This window comes from Lytechinus pictus, chromosome 10 (assembly GCF_037042905.1).
Source record: "Lytechinus pictus isolate F3 Inbred chromosome 10, Lp3.0, whole genome shotgun sequence".
NCBI classification, from domain to species: domain Eukaryota; kingdom Metazoa; phylum Echinodermata; class Echinoidea; order Temnopleuroida; family Toxopneustidae; genus Lytechinus; species Lytechinus pictus.
This window is the reverse complement of record NC_087254.1, coordinates 26,205,286-26,228,270: the sequence shown is the minus strand read 5'-3', so window position 1 is coordinate 26,228,270 and position 22,985 is coordinate 26,205,286. Positions and strand designations below refer to the sequence as shown.

General features: G+C 36.9%; 1 protein-coding gene across 1 annotated transcript; it reads right to left on the bottom strand.

Annotated features, from left to right (window-relative positions):
• Positions 1-1,146: 1,146 nt before the first annotated feature.
• LOC129270039 (serine/threonine-protein kinase SBK1-like) lies at positions 1,147-7,147 on the bottom strand. The gene has a single exon (XM_064105678.1). The coding sequence runs from the start codon at positions 5,623-5,625 to the stop codon at positions 4,429-4,431; it is 1,197 nt and encodes a 398-aa protein (XP_063961748.1). The 5' UTR covers positions 5,626-7,147; the 3' UTR covers positions 1,147-4,428.
• Between the last annotated feature and the right edge of the window lie 15,838 nt (positions 7,148-22,985).

Sequence of the window (22,985 nt, the reverse complement as noted above, 5' to 3'; positions counted from 1 at the left end):
GAAAAAGAAAAATATTTAATGTATTTCCTTCCTTTTTTCAAGTTCTAAGTCCTATCATAAGATCAAGAGAAGAGGATTGATGAGTATTTGGATGTCTCACATTGATGTATAGGTCGCATCCATCATTTCTTCCTTACCAGATATGACGGTGCTATAGAGCAATGGATTCCATAATGTCAAATGTCGTGTCTTCCTAAAATCTAGAGTGGTGACCTTTGTGTTGAGATGGTCTAAGATTACTAGTATGAAATGAATTGCTCCTCAGTTGAGACAGATCAGTGGGTCCTCACTTGCGTGTGCACGACATCTTCCCCTTACCAATATTTGGTATGGCTCTCAATACGGGGGGGGGGGCGGATGTACCCCAACCAGGCTCGGCCACTGAGGCAGATGTCCCTTTATCTGGACCTCTCAGCACGATGATGAATGATTGATCACACGACTCTTTGCGTTGATAACTACGTCAAATCGATCATAAAAATCGATATGTGTTAATATAGGAAAATATATATTATGTCATATTAATGTATATGTATAATGTAATACGTATTATATTGTTAGTTGTGTTATAACGGATTTCTGTTTGGGGGGCTATTTTATATTATTTCATATGATTGTCATTACTGTGATTTTATGATTTTTGTATGCAACGTGATTATAATTTATTTAACAAGCGAAAAGAATAAAATATATATATAAAAAAATACCACAGTCAAATAGCTAACCCTACTGGAACGAACACAGTGTCACATAGTGTGTGCCACAGTGTGAAACACAATGTGAAATCATCTTTACACTGTTGAATTTGAGCATTTCAACAGTGTGAATCACAATTCACATATGAACACGCTGTGAACAGTCACACTGTCGAGGTGTCCACAGTACGAAAATATTTTCACACTGTTGAATTTGAGCATTTCAACAGTGTGAATGATATTTTCACTTAGTCCACTATGTGAGCACTCTGTCATCACACTTTTTGACACTGTTCTTTTCAGCAGGGAAGCTCTAGTAAATTTTGGAATTGATACAATTTTACTCGCGTAGATCTTCGAATGTTTTCCGCTATAAATGATCGTACTGCATTCATATCATAGAATTGAAATATGTAGTACAAGAATGGCAAAGTAGACGAGGGTTATGGTATTTTTGCATCAAATATATATACATCTATCTTTTCATTCAGAATTAATAACATCAACCAAAGCATTGAACATTGAAATATTATTTTCTCTTCAAACATTATTCAACATTTACAATTCAATACTATGCAAGAATATGAAACGCAATCATATCTACCATTTCAAGTTTTGTTTTTATTCCACTTCGGAAGACAATGACAATATTGCACAACTTGTAGGTTACTTTAATAGACTAAGATGTATGGATTCACATAAATATATTTGCTTGTTAAGTAGGTATATCAAGCTTTGTTTAAATATAGTGCAATGACGCTGGGTTTCATCATTTAATAATGGTATGTGTCATTACAGATGGGCAGAGAACAGTTTGATGTGAAGTAATAAATACAAGCTAGATTTCCTAAACAAAGGGAAATCAAATAAGATAAATGTCATACCCTGTACATGCACCTTACACTATAAAAAAGAATTACCCAATATTGGGTAAAATGGGAACATGTATAATTGTTGGGTAAAGAGATACCAAATATTTTGTAAATTTTACGCAATGATGCGTGGAAATTACATGCATTTTACTCGATATTGGGAGGAAAATACCCAGCAAACATGCATGTTCCCTTTCTACCCAATATCGGGTAAATATTTACTCGATGTTTTTGAAGTGTATACAGTGCTTTGTTGAATAACAGCTGTGCAGGATTACCAAGTCATGTTTTAGTCAATGCGTTACTTTGAGTCATAAATGTTTCTAATATATAGTCGCTCATGTCTTTATATTTTTATTATACCTCCACTTTCCTTTTTCTGTTTGATTGCTCATGTTGTTTACGGCAATTGTTTCCAATTCTATGTACATATTACGATTATTGTTGATTCAATATAACACACAATAAAAGATATGAATGTCACATCCAATCTAACGATAACGATGTCATTTTGAAATAACGAAATACTATTTTGATCGGTGTGTCATTTAACACAAGATACAATCAAAGAACATGTAAGTCTATGGCATGACATGTACAATAAGACTTACAGTCAGTTATAATGATCGACATTACATGAGAATTCACGAATCGTGTTAAGGTTATGTTGAAAAAAATAACCAAGAATCAAAGTTTCATTCATAGGACGCACTGCATGGACGCATTGTAAGCAGTCATGCTCTCACAATACTCACATACATATCACATTTCCCTGAAAGGCTTTCAAAAAAAATCACATTACATAACGTTCGTAATCGTGGTAGTCGTCCGAAACCGTAATCGTGGTAATTTCGAAATATGTATACCTATAGTGTATTCTTGAATATATCCATCCATCGCCGATAATGACTACTGTCATGATGTATAAACAATACCAACATGAGATGAGTCAACACTATCCTACCTCGGTAATCAATGCAATATTGTTCTACCTCGGTACTCAAAGACATTATAAGGTGATTGACAGCTATACAAACATAACTTTAAGTATTACTCTATGGAAATATCAAACAAGTATCGTTCATTGGTTGTACTGTATGAAGGTTTTGAAAAACATCTCTGTCTCTTTCTCTTTTTCTAACCGAAAAAATATTGCTAATCTAACCGAAAAAAAGTATTGCCAAATTTATTCTTCAAGTAAAAGCAAATGGCACCCTGAAGTATAATCCATACACAAATAGTACAATTCCTGTATAATGTAACCTCGGTCACACAGTCACACTAACTGCACTTCGTTCCTTTTTATAGGATCGGACAAACTTTCAGGAATTCCCGTTTGTGTCATTTTTTTTATTGGCTATCACTGATCAGGCATCGGACTGTAAGTGTGAAAGAGATCCTATAACTGCGCTCGAAAGTCACATTGTCATGACTAACATCAAACTAACAAAGCCTACATATATACTGCATTGCCTCCAAAGGAAAATGGCAAGTCGGATGGATTAGCGGAGAAGGAAGACATATCTTTTGAGTTGTTTATATAGCTGTAGGCCGACGAGCAGCTTGGACGTTAATCAAAAAACGAAAAGAGCACGGAAAAACATGAAATATGGTCGCTAATTTTCGACTACGTGTTCATCTCTAATTTCCGCAAGGATTTTGAGGGAGGAAAATATGATGGCGATCACTTGGCGCCCTGTTTATATGAATTTGAGATCAACTCATCTTTTTCATGGCTTTTCTTTTCGATTTCATTCATACATCGTAGCTCATCTGTACTTGCACCTTGCGATACAAAATTTAGTTGTGGCTTAATCTCAAGTTGAATGATGGTTTAATAGTTAACACTACAATATACGCAGCAATGAAATCACATTGATCGTAGGGGTGTATTTTTATATGTTATCTAATATAATATATTTATGGAATCTCTCACAGTTCTTGAATAGTTTGTAATCATGTAGATGTAAATGATAATGATAACGACAAAGACGACGATGATGACAGTGATGTTGGTGGTGATGATGATTCACATTGTATATTAAGAGGGCGCCAGGGACATAACTTCCCCCAATAATTAGCAATTAATTCTCTGCCAGTAAACCTTTTACCATATATTGCATCATTACGACCCTCCCCATTAATTCCTGCTCAATAAAACTGAGAGGATGTGAAATGACAATTCACCATGGTATATCATTCATGCCGATTACACTTGTGAGTTCATCAAAATACCACGTATGACTTACACCAATGGAACTAAAATTAATTTACAAATCAAATATAGTTGTTTACTACATGTCATTGGGGCCCTATGTAAAGGAATGAGAAAGTTGGAAGTGACCAACAACAGAGCTACCTAATTATTAACGAAAACAAAATCTCCGTAAAACGTTTGGTATATTTCCTGACAGGCGATATCATCTACATGCTATTCAGTCTAGGTGGCTAAGTTTTTGTTAGTCTTGAAACATACACGAAACAGTGGAATAGCTGTTGTATGGTCAAAAAATATTTAGCATAAAGACATATAGGACTACACACACATGATTTTGACTGATCTGAAACTGAAACTTATTTCAACTTTAATAACTTTAATTTGTTCACACGTGGATCACCTTTTCGTGAGGGATTAAAATGGCGGCGAAACCATTATTATTAGGCCTCAACGAATTTTTGAAATTCAATCTAGCCCAACTTTAACTGCCTAACACCGTTTGAAATGCTTCGTAACTATGCGAACCTAAACATAGTTAAATAAAGTTTTAAAATACCCGAACTGGATTGCACTGTAAGAGTTCTACGAAAGTGATTTTGTCTTATTTTGATCGCTTTGGTGTAAATGTTTCAATTATTTGGCTTCATGAAGGATCACGTATAGGATTCACACATGTATCCCGTACCCAGTCTGCTGTCCTCTGCCTTCTTAGATCTTTGTTTGTCCTGGTAACTACGCCATGGGCCTCAAGTTTGTCTCGTAGTTCATCCATACACGTCTTGTTGTTATTGCTGTCGTTGCTACCGTTGCCCTCTTTGTCTTCTTTTGCATTGGACGTGATGTTCTGACCTAGAGGTGTTCTCTTCGATGCTGCTGCACCCGTCTCTGCTCGATTAGGGGGCGATGAAGACGTAGGCTGTTTTAGCCAGGAATCACCGATATATTTATGAATTTGCGAAACTGAACCTCTTCTCTCAGCTTTAGGTTCCAATAGCTTTCGGCAGAGCTTTAGAAGCTTAGGTGTAAAATTACGCCACGCTGGAGGTGCCACGGTGACCTTACGTTTTTGCCATCGAGTGAACTCTTCAAAGCAGGAGCTACGAGACGGATCTGAAATCTCCCACGGAAACATACCCGTAAGGACACAGAACAACATTACGCCAAAGTGCCAAGAATCCTGGCTGGGTTCTAACGCGAAACTCTCGTTCTCCAGGGCCTGAGCGACTTCGGGTGGTGAATACGGGATCGAACGAGCATTTTTTCGAACCAACGATCCCCTCCGCCGGGTACGACTGAAATCTGAAAGCTTAGCTACTGTAAGGTCTTTGTCGAATAGGAGAACATTCTCAGGTTTGACATCGCCATGAACAAGACGTTTGGAATGCAAGAAAGATAGGGCAGCTGCTACTTGGGCAAGACAAGATTTTACACGTATTTCGTCCAATCCTCTTTGCGGAGGAATCGCTTCCAGGAGGTCCCCATATGGAGCATACTCTTGGAGCATCATATAGGCATCGTTAGACTCAAATGTATCAGGAAGTGTAGCGACAACAGCCGCGTGTACCGACAATTCACAGCTAAGTACTATTTCTCGATGAAATTCCTTAAATTTAACAGTGTCCTTCTTGATTTGCTTCAAAGCGTACCTCACTCCTGATCGTTTATCTACTATCAACTCAATTTTTCCGTAATTCCCTTCCTTCAAGACACCAATAGGTGTATACCTTTGTGATCCTGGAAAGGGTGACACTGGTGTCCCCGAGTCCGCTCCACCTGATCCTCCAGTGCTTTCGCTAAGTTTGCGTTGCGCCATAGCACCGCTCCTCTCAACTGAAGGCATTTGTGCGATTTATTCCCACACATTTACAGCGCTCCATTTACATAATTCTATCTATATTCATCAGAAAAGGTGAACGCTGAAACCTCGTCGAAAATAATTTCCTGGTGGACTCATCAATTTTTAACAATAACATGTATTGCTCACGCTAATGTGTTGTCCCTCGAGACATGCATTAGTCATGATATTCTTGTGACGACTGCTTCAATTGTCAAATTCCTCCCTTAACAACCTCCGCAAAAACATTCCAAAAGCTTCAGGGCATGTCTCTTCTAAGGGTCTATCTCGACGTGGATCCTTCCGTGCATCGCATATATATAGGGGTATTCTCCCACCACAAGCAATAATAAAAGACAGCTTGGCAGATATTGAAGTCTACACTCCCCTTGGTTGCATCATCTCTTGAAAGGCAGTCGAGTTATTTGCAAATATGGTTATTGGTTGCTAATTGTTTAATCGGTCTTCAAGTATCGGAAATATGATACTTCCCTTTGAAAATGGCATTGGTAGATAGTACGTCACCTTGAAACAACGTAGTGAAATTAGTTTAATCAAAGGATGAAGGCGATCAGATGCCAACAACTATAATTGCCCTGCAATAATCTTCTTCCCTTCCAACACACGGACACAGTCATGTAGTTCATTCGATTGTATTTGGTTTCGCTTGCTTAAGATGATTCGCAGTGATAAATCTCTTGTTGTGATGTCGGAAATGCACACAATAAATAATTTGAGTAGAAATATTTCCTATTGATAAGATACATTTCCAGACTCGGGGTATAAACCACACACACTAGTCCGAGAGACTCATACTTCATACTAGTCCGAGAGACGCATACAGTCAATGGGTTTACTTCATTGATTGTAGAGAGTGGAAAAAGAAAACTGTATTACTGTTCATAGAACATAATCATAGATTGATGTTTGAAATATTTATTCTCTCTTCTCTCACCCAACAAAGATTCGTTGCTTGATCATACAGTTTACCGTACTCTGGATCAGTTAAGATATATTCGCTATTCTCCATAATGCCATTTTTTTCTGGCGCTGCTTGTGTTTTCATGCCTTTCTCCTCTCATTGGAACGTTGAATAATGGAACTTGCACCATGTAATTTAAGTTTTCTGTTAAACCGTACCGTATTTCATGATAAAGCTACCGTCCTTCTGCCGCAAGATGATATTGGAAAGTACTTGGAAGCGATGAGTCGCCCGAGGCTGAGGTACAGGCAGAAGAAAGCAAGTTCTCTCGTATCGATTGTCTACCCGGATATTGTGGGAGAAAAAATAATAAATCAACCTCCTTTCTCCTTGGTTAAAAGCTTTCGTCAAGTTTAATAAGAAAGTATAAGAATAATGTTTCCATCGAGGGTTATGGTCCTCCACTGGTACTTTCCGCTTACATACGTCCTATTGACAGGCCATTTGCTGGATGTAAATAAAAACAGGCAAATCCTTTTCACGCTGTTTGTAAATAGTCGCATAGAGAATTACACACGCACGATGATATCGACATACGACCAGCATCGGAATGCAGGGCTCGGTGCCTGAGCACGTTAGTGACACTGCCCTCAATATGAGGGCAGATGTTTCAGAGCTCGAGGACATGCCCCTCCCACGTCTTACACCCCATTTAATCCGAGTGTTACTTCATTCCTTCACCCCCTCTTGTCGCGTGTCTTTTTACCTTCTCCCTATCTCTCTTTTTCTCTTTATATTGGTTTGCATACTTGTATTTTATCTGTCTATCTTCTGTCTGCTGTCCGTCTTTCGCTGGAATCCCCTCCCCCTTCTCTCTCCCTCTTTCTCCGCTCTCTCTCTCTCTCAGTATCAACGTTCATAACAACACAAAATATCCCTCATTCTGAGTCAGCTCCTTCTCTCTCCCCCTCACACCCCCCTCCCCCTCTCTCTCTCCCCCTCCCTCTCTCTCTCTTTCTCTCTCTCTCACTTTCTCGCTCTCTCTCTGTCTCACCCGCACACCCACACACACACATACTCGTTTCCCCCCTCTTATTCTATTATTTCTTTTTCTTCTTCCCTTATTATTTTCGTGTGTGTCCCCGTTGCCCAACCTCTTACTTTTCTCCTTGTTCACCTCCTAAATCTTAGAAATCTTCATATTTGAACGTCGTACCCACTTTATGCTTTGTGACGTAGTTCTTTTCCTTGTCTTTGTGTTCATGTATGTGCGTGTGTGCGTATGTTTTGTAATATGTGTTTTATTATAATAATATGTTTTTCTCTTCCCCTTTACATTGCGGTGGTGATGCAAGCAGAGATGCAGATGTGCATCGCATACTGATGAGGGCTACACTGGGGAATAAGACGATGTACGCCAAAATAGAACAGAGAGACATACTGAACGTGGTGAAGCAGGGGCGGGGCAAGCTCATGGAGGGGGGGGGGGGCAAAGGATTGATAAGAGAGAGAGAGGTGGGCGAAATTGGCAGGACCCTGGGAAAGATTTATTTTTACAGAGGGTGCTGATGTAAGTTTGAAAAGCAAACAAAAAGGGGGGGTCTTTACTACAAAATGGAGGTCAAGTTGGTCCCGATAAATTTAAAAAGCCCCCCAATGAATAATAAAATAAAGAAATAAATATTTTTTTATGGTTTCACTATAAAATGAAGGTCATTTTGGTTACATTTTTCCATTTTACACATCTTCCAGATGCCTGGGGGTGCTTCCTATGAATAATAATACACGCATCATCCCCAAGAAATTGTGGGGGTGGTGCTTTAGCACCCCTGCTTCCCAGGGTCATTTGGGATGGGAGGTGGAAAGCAACCTCATTCCACATCAGCTATTTGCACAAGATACCATTAGCGTTGAAACTGTGCGTCAGATTTAGGGTGAGGTTGATGAAAACCCACGGCCAAAGGAAACCAGCGCCCCCTCCCCTCCTATACTTAGTTTGAAAATTTGGAAATGAAAATAAAGGCAGAAAATTCAGAACAGTCAAAACGGGAAATCTAAGCTTAAACAGTTGTATATTGTAAAATGATAAATACGAAAGAGAAAAGACAGGTTACGAAGTATAATTATAAACAAATTTCAGAATAAGATTACGTTTCTGATGCTTTGTAAGATCACTTACAAAGATAGTAAAGACGGCCAAAAAGGGGGAGTAGGTTATTACCACAGTCTTATAGAACGACTGTTATCATTGAATTTTGAATAATACGAAGAAAAGTCAAATATGTCATTGCCTAATCTGATATAAAGAGTGGGGAAGAGAATGGAATGGAGGGAGGGGAGAGAAGGGGGTAATAAGGATGAACCTGTCCGTCATTTCATACTGAGTCAGTATACCTCTTTCTATCTCTCAATATGACGTCAATACAGAGATGTGATACTGTACTCCTGATGCATCGGAGGCCAAATCTTCTATAGTACATCATTGCATTGCGTTGAATCGCTGAGATGAAAGTGCAGTATGTGGGTTTATCAGGGTGGGGGGGGGGTAGCATGTAAAATATCAAAATATTGCACTCGTGGTTTTATTTTATTGTAAGAACTTTTGTCCGGCCTAAGAACAATAGATAATAGTGCTGCCAAGACTTCTGTTGAATGGACAAAATTTATTATAATCTACAAAGTATGAAAATAGGAAGTATTTCAAAAGCAAAATTAAAGAATGATGTTTAGATAAATAAGACACAAGGCATACTAAGTGATTTTTTTTCTAGTTTTCCGAGTTTTATATTTTAAAAAATGAAAATTTGATAGTGTCAACATTTAGTTTCTTGCGATGTGTGTCTTGTGAACTGAAATAATGCTAGGCAATTATAGAAATCCTATTGAAATAAATGTGAGATATGTTTGAACAGACGTGAACACTTTAAGATCATTATGTTATTAATTTTTTTATTCGTTACGTATAAATGATTGGTATACAAATTACACAGGCTTTCCGAAACCCCACAAAATAATGGTATAATTTTCAATATGGTATTTTAAGCATGTTTGAAAGTTAAATGACTGTAAATTCTGACTTTTATCTGCTGAATAAACGTCTGATCCGACCTCGAAATATAATGTGAAATATATGTAAATAAACCAATTTGTAGATTAAAGTTTAAATTTTCAATAAAATAAAGGAATGACAAATCAGCGTAAAAATGAAACCCAAGTTAGAATCCCAAGAAAGACACAACTTCCCCAAGCATTTCGATATTTAGTCGCTAGTGATAGATGGTCGGGTTTCGGTCCCTTCTTAAATTATCTCGCTTGGGCGACACACCGTGACGTATCCCACTAAACATGTCATGTTACCTCTGTCTAAATCATAAGAGACAGAATTGCAAGCTTCGTTGGGATTGACTCGGTGTTTTAATTATAACAATTAAAGTCCACGTCTGCTTGTAAAAGGTGATTGACGGAGATCTTAAATGGTCGAAATATGCATTACTTTTGATGTTTAAAGGGATTAATCATACCAGCACACTGATTCTGTATGTGGTAGATATATAGTACGAGGATTTATCAGGGATAATTGTACACATTGTGCCTTAAAGGTAGGCCCTATACTCTCATAAAAATGATTTGAATATGAAGGGGAAAATTAAACAAGCAAGTGCAGCACTAACGTTTTTTTTTGTATTATACGCACTCACTATTTGTTATTATCTTTATTTGAATGATATAGAAATTTGGTTTGATTTGCCAGGAAACGTGTACATTCAAGAATTACGCTGATTTCTAGTATTGAAACTATAAAGCTAAATATTAGATTGATACCTGATTTTCACACTTTTAGTGTGTAGAAATTCGTTTATCTCTTATTGATTACGATCAACGGATTTCATTTTACGCAATTTTTTATTTGGTGCAATACTTAATCGCATGCTCGGCAGCCTTTTTAAGTGTCTTAATAATTTATTTAACGGCTGTATATCGTTTGGATATTCTTCTATATTTACAAAAAAATGTTTGCTACTTTCATATCTCATGAAGATATCCAGGTCTTTCTCAGACCTCAACCTCCATTAATCTACATAAAGTCTGGTATGCTTGTCCTTTTAGTATTTTTTGTTCTTGTTCTGTTTGATGACCTCCATGGCCATACACACACATTTTCCAGGAGGAGGGGGGGGGGGCATGGCGCGTACAAATTTTTCGAAGAAACTCGAAAGCAGGGAAGCTTGTCCTGGGGCGATTTTGGATTTTCTGAATAAGAATTTAGTTTTAAAACTTGCCCCCCTGCCCCCCCCCCCCTGATGAGCACGGTATGATGGGCTTTTCTTTTTCAATACCAACTATAGAAGACCCCCCCCCCCCAAACAATAATAATAATAATCATAATGATAAAGTAATAATAATAATGATAAATAAATGAAATGAATAAATATATAAATAAAATAGATAACTAAATGAATAATTAAATAATAATACTAATTGATAAGATAAAAATGAAATAGAAATTAAATCCAGAGAAGGAGTTAGGTTGCTTAAAAAATAAAAATAAAAGAAACCAATGAATTGAAGTTGGAGAAAAAAATGATAAATTGGCAATGTGACCAACAGGACTGCGTCCAGAATGTCTTGTACAATTCCCAAATTACTTTTTTAAACAACATTACTTTTGTCAAGTCTCTTCATAACCCAGGTATTTCTTTTTCATGGAAGACACAAAATCTAGATTTCGTGAAATATATAATGGAAAATGAATTTGCTCTATCATTAGCATGAGCAAATATAGATGTTAGGAGGTATATCATCACAGTATAATGGGAGAGTTGTACCTGTGTGACATCATATAATCTGGTCGCATTGCCAGTGGGATGATCTCGATAGCATCAGTGATCTAGATCTTCAAATGCTTATAACTTTCTTATTCTTGGTCCAATTTTACTCCTATCTTCACTGATCTTATTCTTTGCTTTTTTTTCCTTCTTCACAGGAGCCGTGGAACGGTTTTGAAAGTGTGATGAGAGATTTAGCCAAAAGAAGGGAGGCTGAACATCATCAGATCAGATGGTAATTTTTACGTTTTTGTACACCGTTTTAGAAAAAATGGGAGGGGGCTGAAACCTACCCAGCCACCCCCCCCCCCCCCCCGTTTCTGCGGCCAACCTGTTCTATTAAGGATTTAATTCTCCTTTAAGAATGAATTTTGAACAAACACCACATATGTTACGAAAACACCAATGGGTTTCAGTTATAACGCCATGAATTAAAAAAAAACGGAGCTTTGCAAAGGCTTAGTTTGGCTCGGTGGAAACACCGATGAGTGGTTTTAACTCCAGTATTTTTGGAATCCACCATGCCATGATGTACACTTATTGGTGTGCTTAAATGTACGTTGGCTCATATATATGATCGACCGGTATGTCCCGAGGGGTTCGTGTGGGAGTATGCATGCACACAGCTGATAAAACACAAGAGAGGGAGAGAGAGAGGATAAAAGGGTATGTAGAGTCACCATCAATTTGTGAGCTTTTATGTGGTTTCTAACCTCCCACTTTCCTGGTTTAATGCCCCCCCCCCTTTATTACGACCTATACTCAGAGCCTTGTATTTTGCATGTTTATGTAAATGATTCTTTCATCGTTATCGCCATCTTCTTCTGCTCCTTCTCATGTATCATCTACTACATCTTAAGTCTTCGCGACCATCCTTTTTCTTCTCGTTGTTGTTGTTGCTATTCGTCTTCTACACTGTAAAAAAAATGAAGTGCTAATTTAGCACTTACAGTGCTTGTATAGTGACTGCCCTACAAGTGCTGATTTTCTAGTTTAAATTTGAACTAGAAAATCAGCACTCGTAGTGCAGTCACTATACAAGCACTGTAAGTGCTAAATTAGCACTTCATTTTTTACAGTGTACTACTACTTCTACTACTACTACTACTACTACTACTACTACTACTACTACTACTACTACTACTACTACTACTAATTCTACTTCTACTACTACTACTACTACTACTACTGAATATTTTATATAGTTGCATGAGAAAAAAATATTTAAATAAAGGGAGACTCATACTAATAGATGACCTAGTTTCATATCTATTCAGAGCAATTGAGGGGTTATTGGAAATAATTATTTCTTGCATACGTCCGTATTGATATGAATTCTGCTTTTAAACTTTACGTGTGAGAAACACGAAGCCTGAAGGAGACGCCACGGTGGAATGTTCGAACTTTTTTAATTTAATCTTCTATCGGTTAATGTTGGAGATCGTTGTAAAAAGACTTGTTACTGAACAATTTGGAAATTCTTGATTTATCCAAGAATTCCTTAACTTCAACTCCAAAATACTATTTGCCAAGGAACAACAAGGCTTGTGATCTGTATCTTCGTCGGAATCAAATCAGAAGAGTCTCCAAGGATTCATTCGACAAGGATCAGCAATTTCGGTTGCTGGATATGAATTATAAAGATTTTTTATTTTGAATTAGGTTCCTAACATCATCCAACATACTTGATCGAACATGATCTTGTGGGCAACCAACCCACAACAATTGATTAGGGGTATCTGTCCTGTCCTTTGAAGCCGATCAGAATGAATTTACAGAGAAAACCATGGTCATGCGATTGTGATCTCATCAAAATATTGGGTAAAAGTGCTCCAGGGTAATTAGGTGTCCAACCAACATTGGGCATTTCTTTTGGACAGTTTCCTTTATCTAGTGTGGTAAACCTAAAACATATTACAACTTTTTTGTTTGGGAATTGGCTGCCTCTGACAATCTTACCTGTCGACCCCAGTTGCGTTCTCCACCAGATCAAACATTTCTTTGACTCATTGGCGATAGAATGTAGGAGTTACCGTGTCCAACCATAAGGTCAAACATCATTTCCTGGTCAGTCATTCTAAATGACCCTCACTTCTCGAATAGAGATATCATAGCAGATTAGGTCTCTATTCTTCCTCATAATGCTCTTCTTATCCCTTATGTTTCTGAAAACACGACTGGCCTTTATAATTGTTGGAGTGAGAATGAAGCTCGCCAAGCGAGATGCACATTTAAGTTGCCTGTAGAGGAAATGGTTTCAAAAGAAGGAGAAAATGTTGAAGACCGGTCCAATCTTTTGGCGATGTTAGTCAAAGATTGGGGAGACACACTTTCATATGGCACATTTCCCTTTTTAGATATTAGGAGTAGTGATACCTTTTTTCAATAATGGTAGTAACAGAATCACTGCACTTTATCACAATATAAAGTCATGTATTTTGAGAATATATTGAAAGGTATCTAGCTATACAATGTGATGCGATATACATGTAATTATGGAGGCCTATAGTATATACTGTATGCAAAGATTGCTCAGCAGATATGCGGAATGTTAAAGGACATGACAAACATACAAACACTCCTTTGATAGGTTTGCTTGTTTTGTATTTATTTCCATATAAAAAGATAAAATATATACATGCTCAATTTAACATAACTTACAGATCATATGGAGGATGGCCCAATTCAGCGGTATTAATAAAATACCACTGTTCTTCCATGGGTGTTTATCTTGATATTTCAGTCTTGCCCCTCCCCTCTTTTCTCTATAGTTCTTTTTTTTTTCATTCTTCGTCTCCCTTTTCTAATTTTTCCCCGTACTCGTTCTATTTAATTATTTCTTTCCTATCTAGGTAGTTCCATCCCCTGTAAGATACTAACCGATTGTTTTGCTGTTTCAGAACATATGCTCGACTTTGTTTTATATCCTCGAGAAGCTCTATGGGCAAAATATCGATATTACATTTTTTTTAAGTATTTCTACTTTAACATTTTCATTTCTTTTGATATTATAGGTAGTATGGGCCTGGTTGAGTGTGTTTTGGGGGTGCGTATTATTGCGATCGTAATTTAGCGGTTATTTCTTCGGTTTGGTTGTGATTGTGTCAGTCAAAAAGTATTGTTGAACAATGAGGTACTAGTATTAGGTTATTCAGAGAAGTTGAGGGCGTCATACTATCTTACAATGTGAACATCATTGAGGCATCTACTGTCAACTTAGGAATCGGTAGAAATACAAATAATCTCAGGGTGATACCGATATGGAACCTTTCACCCGAGGCGAATTACACTTCACCTTTTAAAGTGTGTGTATATATATATGTATATATATATACATATATATATATATATATATAGTGTGAAAGAAATGGATGAAGAGAACAATGGTAGGCGTAGCTTAAATCAAGGTTCCCAAGAGCTATTTACCCTTTGGAAAAAATGGTGATGCCGAAAAAATGTCTCTGCCGGGAATCGAACCCGGGCCCCCAGCTTTGAACGCCGGTGCCTAACCACTAAACCATAGAGACGGATTGGTGGCTAGGGCGACCCCGATCCGATTGACCGTCAGATAGACAGATTTTCGAAACTACCAATTATAATTTCCTTTGTCGGGTGGAGGTGGGTTTTGAACAATGACAAGCCGCCATGCCTCAGCTGGATCAAAGGTATCGCTTTGATACAGTACACGTATGGGAGAAAGTATACAAATGTGTATACAAAAGCTGTTGTACATGTATAACTTCACACATTTATATATATATATATATATTTATATATATATATATATATATATATATATATATATATATATATATATATATATATATATATATATGTATATGTATGTATATATATATATATCCTCACTGCATTCGCGGCACCAGACACTACATATTATACGTCTTGCAGCCTCTCTCTTTTTTCAAAGTCACGCTTATATCATATTATGATGCTGTACCTCGATCATATACGAGACCAAGGCAAAATGTCGATATATATATATATATACAGTGTATATATATATATATATATATAAATACACTGTAGAATTGAAGGATAGCACATCGCTGCAAATAGCTCCCTATAGTTTTCTTGTAGCTCCGTATATTTTTCGATATACTTTCATGGGCAGAACTGCGCATGCTCATGCTCGATGTTTTCTCTCAACGTTGAACTGAGCATGCTCCAGATTATCCGCAATCGATCGTAAATAAAGTAAAATACAAGCTCTCGCTCAAATTACTTACCGACAATTTGAAGAAAAAAAACACTGTGGAATTGGGTCTAGATCACAATGCAGAAAACATATATACGGCCCTTCCTACAGGATACTTAAATTTGGAATAAACATACCTAACAAGGTGAATCAAGATTCGATATTAATTTTGAGCAGATATTTAGCCTGCGCGTGTTTATTTGCATTTTGAGTTCAACTGCAGCAACAGCCAACGCAGCGCAGCGGACCTCTCATTAAGTGCAGTCGGGTAGAAGCGGCGCGCAGCCTAACCAGGAACTGCAGTTCAGCATTAGCTCGACAGGCCTGGAGTAGGACTAGGTCCGGCAACGTTAGATTTGTCTAGATGGGTTAAACATCAGCAAGGACTAGGTCCACAAGTTAAAGAGGGATATAAAACAAATATATCAGGCGTTTCTTTCGAAAGCATAGTGGGAATTATTAATCCTCGATTGGACTTGTAATGTAACTATTTTTCCCTTCGGGGCTTTGCCCCTCGGGAAAAATAGTAATTGCCAGTCCAACCTCGGATAAATAATTCCCACCATACTTCCTCAAAGCCTGATATATTATAAACCCCTCAAAAAGTTCTGCAACTTACTTTTGAGGGATGATACATTTTTTATTACTGAAGTATAAAAAATGAAACTGGTATCATTGGAAAGCTTAATTATTCTTCTTTACAATGGTGTGCCATCTGCTGTGATAATGTCATCGTGAAACATGCAGTTATCCTGAACGTAGAGAAAAGTCAGAAGTGAAATGTTGCAAAATGCATTTTTTTTTTAACAAGAGTCTCCATTTGTTACCATGCAGGTGACAGTAAATGCACTTAGCCCATCCTCGAAACAATTGGAAATTCGCTATTGGAAACAACAAATTTTGCAACATTTCATTTTTTACATTGCTGCATACTTATCACGTCTGTTCATTTCATGATAACATTAGCATTACAAATGACACATGATTGTAAAGAGGAATAGTTATGCTTTCCAATGATACCACTTTTACACATGGTGATGGCACACTAAGAATTTATTAGCACTCAAACTTGAGTTGCATAACTTTTTTGAGGGGTTTATATATATATATACTTCACAGTCAACCTTGTGAACTTGTGTTTAGTATATATATATGTATATACACACATATATATATATATATATATATATATATATATATTTAAGCTACGCCTACCATTGTTCTCTTCATCCATTTCTTTCACACAATATTTAAATATAAAAAGAGTTGCCAAAGCTGTAGTACATGTATAACTTCACACATTTGTATACTTTCTCCCATACGTGTACTGTATCAAAGCAATAGCTTTGATCCAGCTGAGGCATGGCGGCTTGTCATTGTTCAAAACCCACCTTCACCCGACAAAAGGAAATTATAATTGGTATGGTGTCGAAAATATGTCTATCTGACGGTCAATTGGATCGGGGTCGCCATAGCCACTAACCCGTCTCTGTGGTCTAGTGGTTAAGGCACCGGCGCACAGTGGGCCAGAATGAGTTGAAAGTGCGCCAAAATTATATTCCGTGCTAGATTTTTACTTTAACATGTCGGTTATGGGCAATTTTGGGCGTAGAATCGACTGAACATAATTTAAAGCCGATATGACGTCACCTTGATACCAAATTTTGATTGGCTATTTAAAACCTCGCTGTGAAAAGACAAATTACGCTAAACAATGTGTAGTATATAAACCTTTGTGTTATGTGCTACTTTAAGATTGACCAGAGTGAATGTTGGTTTATGCTTCTCACATACCTAAAAAGTGTGTATGAGATGTCGAAAATAATTTTATGGCATCAAAATGATCATTAATTAGATTTATAAAAAAACCTTTTAAATCTAGAAATATCAACCGTGCTTTATCAAGCTGTGTTGACTTGTGTAAAACGCAGAGTATAGGCCTATAACACCACGAATGTATCACTATGAGGAGTGTTTTGGCTGAAATTATTCTACAAGTAAGTTTTATCTCTCGAAGAGTTGTGGGTATAGCCCTTATTTGCGTTAGCAACCTTTATTTTGTTTACATTATGCCCGGAATTCATGTCATTTTTATGGAATGGAAGGGGAATCGTCCTCGCCGTGCAAAAGCGAACGGCAATGTACACCCATACGGTGCGCTACGATGACTGCGCGGTATAAAAAATGACCGCTTTTGAACAGGTTTTTGGGGGTGTTGTGTCAAGTAAAATCGGCTCTAACATGAAAACGGGCAAAAACGGGCAGCTAAATTTGGTATCGACTTAAAGCTTAGACATCGGGAAAAATGATGAATATAGAATTTAGACGGAAATCCACGGAAATCTAAACTTTTCTAATGTAAATGCAAAAAACATGGATTTTCGGCCTATTTCGAGGAATAGTCATCCTATAAACCTCATGAAAGGTGTCTTTTATCTACTTTGAACCCTTTCGCACGAAAAAAGAATATATCAGGATTATGTGGGAGCCATTTCAGATTCCTACATGAAAAACCTCCTGTGAAATGGCCTGTTTTTCAACTAGGTTGTCATATACGCGACATTTCGCAAAATGTCACATTTTACGATTTGAGGTAGGAAATTAACAGCCTTTATGCAAATTCCGGAATTAAATATTTTGCTGAAGCATTCTTCAAAGTGTTGTCTTTCAGCTGGGCATGACAAAAATAAAAAATCTGAAATTGCCCAAAATGACTTTTGGCGCACTTTTGTTTCACCCCGGCCCACTGTGCGGCGTTCAAAGCTGGGGGCCCGGGTTCGATTCCCGGCAGAGACATTTTTTCGGCATCACCAATTTTTCCAAAAAGGGTAGATAGCTCTGGGGAACCTTGATTTAAGCTACGCCTACCATTGTTCTCTTCATCCATTTCTTTCACACACTATTTAAATATAAAAAGAGTTGCCAAAGCTGTAGTACATGTATAACTTCACACATTTATATATATATATATATATATATATATATATATATATATATAATATAATATAATATAATATAATATAAAACTTTGCGCACCGGAATCGGTTGACTATAGCCGGGGTAATATAGGAGCGCCTTGAGCACCTAGCAAGGTGGAATCGTGCACTATACAAATCTTATATTATAATTATTTATCATTATTATTGTTAGCATTATTATTATTATTATTATTATTATCATCATCATTATTGTTATTATTATTATTATTATTATGATGATGAATATCGTATCGTAGGCCCTCACATCGCGCAATACACCTTGCGCCTTGCTTTGTCCCATCGGATCGTTCAGGTGGAGACTGCAATACAAAAGAAATTCCAAGGAAAACGAAATTGCTTGATGTTGCCATGCCTACGTGTACGTCACTGCGGTAAACCCCTCTCCCATGAGGGGGTTTGTGATGGGGTGACATTGGAGTTAATACCATTTGATATCCATAGCCAACAATACTGCCCATTTAAAATGAGGAATTTTAAGAAAACGAAGTTTTGAGTCCTTTGTGAAGCAATTGAGGTCGAGTGAAAAATTAAGAAAATAAAATATTTTGAAATGTGAAAGTGTATAATATGAGAGTAGTGAGTAAATTCTATAGAATCAGATCTACTCCCAACTTGATTTGATTGTAAGAAAAATAGATATGGAATTGAAGGTGAAAATTGATTGTGGCTTGAGACACCGGAATAAACAAAACAAATTTATGTTATATCTAAATCTATTCTTAACTGCCACCATAATATTGGACATTGCCAAAACCAGATACCGACCCGAAATTATTTCATTCAAAGTGCTAATACTGATCAAGTGAAAAGTAGATGATATTAATACCATTATTAAATTCACCCCCTCCCATAATGTAAACTTTCATACTCTATATAATAGTTCTTGAAAGGTTGAAAGGGTGAAGTTTGGTTGCTCTCAAGTAAAGTTTAACCACTACCAAATATGCATATCTAAGTATGGTGTCTAAGTGGTAGAGCTCCTGTCTCATTTACAGGAAGTCTTTGGTTCGATACCCGCCCATGTCCTATACCAAATATTTTGAAATGGGATCTACCGTCACCTTGCCAGGCGCTTAATGTATGATGATAGAGAGGTGTAATGTTGTTATGTTATTTCAGCGAAGGCGAGACCATCTTGTCAAGAAATGACTGTAAATTGTATGTATCATGTCATATTAAGTTTATAACTGTGTATTAATTATTGTGTCTTTGTTACGTAACAATAAGATGAAATGACAGATTGCATGCTACATGAAATGTTATTTTCGGCAAAGTATGTAATTGCATTTAAAGATTATTTAATGTTTTAATGCTTATTATGCATATGTATTTGGTTATTTCTATATGTATCCTCCATGTATGTTCTATGCAATATAATGTAGAAGTAAAACAATGAAATCCAAAGTAAGGAAGGAAAAAAACTTCCGGTGAAAGTTTTCCAAGTAATTATGCCGATGGTCATAGGTCACACTACTGGTCTGTCAGATTTCGTAGGATTATCCCTAAAAAGGAAGCCCTGTATATGACATATTAATGCAAAGAATCGTCATGAATAGGGTAGAATTGTAAACATTGACCCAGCCAGAACTTCAGACGTTTCCCAAAAAGAATATAGTCGTCTTTCCCACTCTTTTCTGTAGAAGTGGTAGTAAAATCTCTTGACCAATCAAATTCAAGGGACAAAATGACTGACCAGGCATTAGCCAATAATATATAGAGGGGCGTATACTTCAGAATACTTTCCAGGAATATTAGAGTTCCAACACTTTTGACCATTGGATCTATGGGATACAATTATTACAAATTAAGCTAAAATTTGATTCTAAATCATAAGCTGCTGTTATTCTACAGAGATATTACTTGTTAGAGATACTGCACAAATGTATTACAAGTTTTTTCAATCAGAATATTTTATTAAGCTCTCGGTGAATACAAGGGGCCTGTTGCATAAAACTTTTTTACCTGAGAAAACTCTGGTAAAAACTGAAAACTAAGGTTAGTCTGATATCTGTCATTGACTTTAACACAGGGCAAAAACTCCGATAAAAACAACCTGAGTTTTCTCAGGTAAAAAGTTTTATGCAACGGGCCCAAGGTGTTGTTAAGGACAACCTGATGGTCCGGGTTTTGGGATTCCACATTGGCACAATTGGAATCTTTATAAATCAGTATAACACCAACGAGACGTTGTGAGTACACATTATTTTCATAATACATGTATTTAATATGAACTTTGTCTATTGTGATTATAAAGTATTAGGAATGTAATATCATTCTGACTTTTATACCTTGGTCACATTTGCTCTACGGCGACCGTACGGCGAGTCGAAAACAGCCATTTTATTAATTTTAATGCAAACCATCTATGTAGTTGTTTAAAAAAAATTAAAACGGCTGTTTTCGACTCGCCGTACGGCCGCCGTAGAGCAAATGTGACCAAGGTATTACTGCGCTGATTATTGGTGTGATTGCATTCATTTTAACTATGTTGTACATTCATGTATGATTATGATGTTATAAGAATAATATGTTAGTATCATATGCAAGGTTGATTGATAATACCACCATCCATTATAAAATAGTGATGGGCGTGAGGAAACGTACTTGTTGGAAAGAATAAAATTTGATATATTCTTAATAAGATGTTTAACCTGTCACGATAATAAGCCAGTTCACGGTTACCTCATGATCAACTTTTCTCCAATGACATTTGTGATTTTTCATAAGGAAAAGCACTATCATTTTCAAATGTAGATGTTGCGTAAGCTTTACCGGTAGAGTATTCAAATTCTAAGAACAAAAGGCATTGTATAGACCAGGTGACTTGAATAGTACATCAGGGATAAAGTTTGGAAATCTGTTTTATTGTCTGCCTCTGGCACATTTGACTATTGTTTAGGCTACTGTCAAATACCAGTGATTATGAAGGCTCTATTTATTACTCTTCAGCTTGGATGTGATAAATATTTTGAAAGGAATACATGAATAATCATCAAATCACAAATGCCTATGTCAGTGAATTTGAAAGCCACCTTCATGGTTGTCTCCAATGACCTTTTTCTGCTCGTGCGCAGTTTACAACCGTGAACAGGCTAATTTAACTTGATATATCTATGAATGTTTGGGGTTTGAGCAAGTCACTAGAAATGTGTTTACGATGTATGATCTGTAACTGGCGTTAAGGTGACGGGACGGATCGTTGGTCTAAGTCGTTCCAGAGACAGGAGCTGAGGTCAGACACATAGTCATCGTCAGAACAATCAAAAAAACCAAGAATCAGAGAAGAAGAAAAAATAGCAAAGTATCATTATTAATCCTTGAATGGAATGAATTTGTTAATATCTTCCAATGTTTATGCTTTTTTATGACTTGTAATCCTTGTGAGAATAATTTACTATAATTAAGGTTTGATAAAACCTAATTATATGTGTGATTGATTAGCTTACAAGCGTCTATGGATACGTGGACCACACACTGCCCAGCCACAAGGTAGCCACAAATCTACCCCGTGGCACAGTGGCGGACCGTGGGTCACGGCATTGGGGGGGCACCAGAAAAAAAATTTGAGTCGCTCAGTGAGCGCGCAAAGCGCGCTCAATTACCAGGTATATAGGCCTATTGACCTTATATAGAGACATTTTAAGGACTGTGCCATTAAACGGATATGTAATGTATCTCACTGATCAAATGATGCGAGCGCGAAGCGCGAGCTGAAAATTTTTGAAATTCATACCTAAAAAGGGTCAAAATAAGCTATTAAATAAAAATAAAAAATACGGATCTGTCTCGCTAAACAAACAATGCGAGCGCGAAGCGCGAGCTGAAATTTTTGTATTTATTGACCCCAAACAGAGACAGTTTAAGGATTATTTTTTAGAAATCAAATAAGAGAATACATATCTCACCATACTCATCTAATTTGAGTGCCAAGCGCTTGCTGATTTTGTTAGAAAACATGAAACACCTTTTGTAGTCATTGTAATCATGATTAAAATACGCATCTCACTAATCAAATATTGCGAGCGCGAAGCGCGAGCTAAAAATTTAGGAAATTCAGACCTGAAAAGAAGCATTCTAAGGCTTGTTTGTAGAAATTTAGGAAATTCAGACCTGAAAAGAAGCATTCTAAGGCTTGTTTGTAGGAATTTACGAAGACCATACGTACTTCACATACAAAATGATGCGAGCGCGAAGCGCGAGCTGAAAATTTTGTATATATTGACCCCAAACAGGGACATTTTAAGGACTATTTCTTTTTTTAATCCATTAAGAGTATACATATCTCACCATAGTAATCCAATGCGAGTGCCAAGCGATTGCTGATTTTGTTAGAATCACATTCAAACACATGAAGAGCTTTTTGTAGTCATAGTAATCATGATTATCATACGCATCTCAGTAGC